Source organism: Protobothrops mucrosquamatus, unplaced genomic scaffold (assembly GCF_001527695.2).
Source record: "Protobothrops mucrosquamatus isolate PMUCROS unplaced genomic scaffold, P.Mucros_1.0 scaffold5405, whole genome shotgun sequence".
Classification (NCBI taxonomy): Eukaryota; Metazoa; Chordata; class Lepidosauria; order Squamata; family Viperidae; genus Protobothrops; species Protobothrops mucrosquamatus.
The window spans coordinates 29992-34821 of NW_015391265.1; the positions used below are offsets into that span (position 1 = coordinate 29992).

At 33.5% G+C, this 4830-nt stretch overlaps 1 protein-coding gene across 1 annotated transcript in view; it reads left to right on the plus strand.

The window, feature by feature from the left end:
- Positions 1 to 2996, plus strand: part of LOC107299745 (uncharacterized protein KIAA1841-like) — a 12284-nt gene extending 9288 nt beyond the window's left edge. The window contains exons 2-3 of the mRNA XM_015829084.1: positions 586 to 772; positions 2832 to 2996. Of these exons, the coding sequence (XP_015684570.1) occupies positions 586 to 772; positions 2832 to 2929 (285 nt within the window). The 3' untranslated portion in view covers positions 2930 to 2996. The remainder of the gene's footprint in view (positions 1 to 585; positions 773 to 2831) is intronic.
- Positions 2997 to 4830: the final 1834 nt, after the last annotated feature.

Here is a 4830-nt window from a genome sequence, read left to right on the forward strand (position 1 = left end):
GAAGTTTTTAAGAAGAGACTGGACAGCCGTTTGTCTGAAATGGTGTAGGGTTCCTGCCTGGGCAGGGGGTTGGACTCGATGACCTCCAAGGTCCCTTCCAACTTTATTATTATTATTATTATTATTATTATTATTATTATTATTATTATTATTATTATTATTATTATTATTATTATTATTATTATTATTATTATTATATCGGGCATGTCCGACCTGTGGTTTATGGGCCACATGTAGCCCTGGACAGCAGATAGTAGAAAATATTTTTTTTAAAAGGAAGCTTGTTGTTTATAGACATTAACTATATTATATATATTATATGCGGTCCAAGACAATTCTTCTTCACTCAAGTCAAGTCAAAAGGTTGGACAACTGTGCTCTAACTACTAGTTAGAGTAAACAATAACAGGAAAGGGATTTTTCTCCATTTCTTCAGAAGCATCTGGTTGTGAGAAAAAAATAGGATGGATCTCGGCCTGGTTCAGGAGGATTTCTGTTATGTTATTAATTATTGGTCAGCTCTCAGAATCCTAGGTAAGGCAAGATGTGTAACTAAATATACTTTTCTCTATTATATTTTGACAGTGTGCAAAAAGGTTTGATGAGCTGAAAAGCAATGGAAGTTCTCCAGTGGATAACCAGTTCAATCCACTAATGGCTAGTGGTTTGAAACCTGTAGAAACACTAGCTGGTTATATTAAATCATCACTTCTTGATGCTCAGGATGAGTTACAAGAACCCTCTTGTGAAAATGATGCAATTTCTTTAAATGGTAGGTTTTAATCACTTCTGCTGTTGTGTTCATAGAATTATGTATGTTATTTTTCTCCTGTTGATATATAGATTGCTTTTGTCAATAGTTGGTTCACTCATTTTTCAGATTAAATTAGAATGGATTTTTAAAATTAATGTTGGATTTTTTAAACTGTATATCCATTTTCTACTAAACATTTTGTGGCTTTAAAATAAAAAAAAAAATGACTTCTTGCGTAACTACCATTAAAAGTAGCTAAAGTAATTAGTCCTCAAAAGTATATCATATTTCTGTTATGTATTAGACAAAACCATATACATTATTATATGCTAAAGTTATTTTGCTTTATGAAATCTGTGTATGAACCAAGCTGTAATTAATTCTTTATCGGCTTTTTAAAAAAATAGTGCTTTCCGGGAATGTTGCCAATCAATTTACAGTCTATAAACCAAGGAAAGCTGTTTCACATAAACCATATAAGGAACCTATCAAGAATTTAAGGCATATAGGTGTATAATATACAGATAGTCCTCAATTTGGGACTGCAATAGGACTGGAAAATTAATCATTAAACAGTGCAATTGTTATGTAAGGCATCATGTGATCACACCCAATTTTATTGTTTGCTCAGAAATCACGTGAGACTGACTGGTGATATCTTGCTGGTTTCCCCATTGACTCTGCTTGGCTGACTCTGCTTGTCAGAAGCCGTCTGGGAAGATTGCAAACAGTGATCACGTTACTACAAGATGCTGCAACTGTTGTACATGTGAACTAGTTACCAGGTGTCCAGTTCATGATCATGTGACCACAGGAATGCTGCAATGGTTTAAGTGCAAGGAGCAGTCCTAAGTCAGTTTTTCAACACCATTGTAACTTGAAACAGTTGCTAAAGAAATGGTAGTTAAATGACTACTACCTGTAGTACAATGTTTAAAGTTTGAAGACAAGCTTTGAGATGTTCTCAGGGATGGCTGAGAAAAGGCAACTGAAAATGGTACCATTGCTACTCAAGATAGTGCTAGGTGCTCAGAGACCATGTCAAAATACTGTCATTGAATATGGTGATGTATATATCTCATGATGAAGTCTTACACAAATAGCATATGCGTAGGTCTAGAAAAATAAGGCACAACTAAAGAGCAGCATGAGTGAGAGAAAGCTGGTACAAGTATGAAGGAGACAAACTCAAGCATGTTGTATAAACCACTGTGTGTTATGACAGTAAAAAGTGTGAGAAAAGAAAGATTCTACATAAGAATTATGTGGCAAAATCATTTATTTCCTCCTGAAAACTTGCTGATTTAAGTAAGTGAGAAGGAAAGATTCTGTACGTTAGAATTTACCAGCCAAAACCTGATTACATATCTATTTAGAATATTAACATCTAGACAAATCTGTGATACAAATAACATAGATAAAGAGTTATCCCTCTTGGTATTGGGTGTAGTTCTTTTCAGGGATATGTTTTGTACATAACTTACTAGGAATCTTCAGCGATCCTATCTTACCTACCCTGTCGATAATCAGAGATTTAGTATTATCATTTTTGGGAATTAGAAGCACTATGTTAAATAAGAAAAACGCAGGCACATGACAGTGGATTTTTTTTTTAAAAAAAAAAGTTCATTTGTACTTCTTTGTTCATTGGCAAAGAAGGAAGAATTTGATAAGGGCAGAGGTAACTGCCACATTACATTAACTATTACGTTATGCCTAGTTCAGAAGTGGTATGTTTATGTAAGCACTATGAAACAAAGAGGTTTGCACTTACCCTCCCATAAAACATAGTAGACAACATGTACTATATAGTGGCACATAGAGTTATGCTGATTTTCCTTCTCTCTTGCAAGTGCTAATACACTCTGAGATTAAAAAGATTTACTCTTTTCCCTTCTACTTGGGTTGTATTAATTTTTTAAAGAACTTTTCTTCTGCAAATACATTATAAGTATTCATTTAAAAATTAAATAACTATCACATCATCCTTTGACTATGGAACACTGCTTACCACACATGAGAAGTAACACACCTCAACATTATGACCTAATGCTTTTTCTCCCCACTTGTATTTAAGGAAAGTCAAGTATAGCTTCCTCAAGGAATTGCTCTTCAGAAAGTGAGAAATGCCCTGCACTTAAAGGTGGAGAAAATGCTGATGAAACTGAAGGGTAGGAAGATGGCTGTTCCATTTTAAACAGCTAGATTAACCTTAGTCTTTTTGCTGGATAGTTATATACTTGGACTATTTCTCTATATTTTGTGGAATTTCAGAGGGAGGAATTGGGGTTTCTGTGGGAAGCATTACATTGGCTTGCTAAGGGAAAATAACATTCAAAATATGTGTTCCTTGTGAAAAATAAATATGTTCAGATCTAAAAATATTACAGATATTATAGTATCATAGCATATTGAATTAATTTCAGTTTTGAAAATATTCTAGTTCTAGATCCCTTCATTTATAATTTATAATTTATAATTATAATTCACATAATTATAATGTGTTTTATAGTTCAGTAAAAACAGTAGTAGATTATAGCAGCCTGGGAATAAAATTGGAGAAGTAAATGTTTAACCCAGGGTGACAGGAATACTGTTTCTCTGGGTCATCTTGGCAAATGGGATTATGGGATTCCTGTGTGTCATTTTTCAACAAGTGAATTTTGAAAGTATCAGTACCAGCTTTCTCTTTCATCTTTATTCAGTGAATCTTTGAACGTTTGCATACTAAGCTTTCTCTTAAAAACTCAGTTTTCTCAAGGAGTCAATGCACTGTAGTTGCCAACAGATTCATAGCAAGTCTATTTTTCCCTTGCTTGTGTACAGATTTTATCTAAGGGGAAATTTTCAAAACCGGTCTGCAGTATTCAGAAGTTCTATGACAAATTCTCTAGGAAAAAAAATCCTTATCATTGATTGTGATTGTAAAACAGCCTCGGAAACTTTCCCTCTAGCCAAATGAGTTCTGCTAGGAGTGAAAGTTCCAGTGTGTGAGCAACATTCACTGTCTGCCATGTCTTCTTCATTCATTTGCATATAGAAGATGAAACTTTGAGTATCTTTTTTCCGACGCAAAAGTACCTTTTTTTTCTTCTTCTGCTTTCAAAGAAACTTCTGTATATAGGAATTTCTTTAAAAATCATATTGTAATTAGAGTAGATAAACACAATAACTTTACCTACTAGTAGATGTAATTTTATTTATTACATTTTTGTGATTAATAAAGAACTAAAAGAAACAATTTCTTGTGCTTTTTGCCTTCAGAAATCAAAGTATTCAATGGAATCTAATAGAGATTGGGCTAGTTGTTAACACTATTGGATTAGAATTGTGGAAACCTAGATTCAAATCCCCACTCAGCAATAAAGCTCCATGGATGGTTTTGAGACAAACAATATTTTTGTCATAATCAATATTACTGGGCTGTGATGAGAAAAAAATTGGGCTGAAGAAAGAACGATGTATATTCTCTTGAATTTTTGAAGAAAATGTATAGATAGCATAAAAATATGTCCAGTAGTGGAGAAAATTAAAATCCAGGCTACACACCTGGTATTTATTTATTTATTTAATTATTTAATTATTCATTCATTCATTCATTCAATTTGTGTGGCCACCCCTTTCAACAAGTAATTGTGGGTGTTAAAATAAAAAAAGAAAAGAAAAAGAATTACAATAAGAAAAGAATTAAAATACATAGCAGCCAAGAATAAATCAAACATAATTACTAAAATAACCAAGAATCAGGTCCCTGCGCACACTTGGGGTCCTGGCCTGGGCATAGAGCCATATTTTAAGGATCTATGAAAAGTCAGCAAGGTTGGGGCCATTCTGATCTCTGGAGGGAAAATGTAACATAAAGCGGGTTATGACAGAAAAAAAAAAACCCATCTTCTTGACTTCGCCAACTGGCATTTCTTGAAGCCAATGGGATTCAAGCATGTCCATCCTGCCTGACTTTTCCAAATGTGTTTAAGTTTTGCTCATAACAGGATCTTCGATAGTTCTTAAGAACAGTTCAGTGAACTATTAGTAATGAATGGAATTGAATTTAGATATTTCTGTTTGGGCAAAAG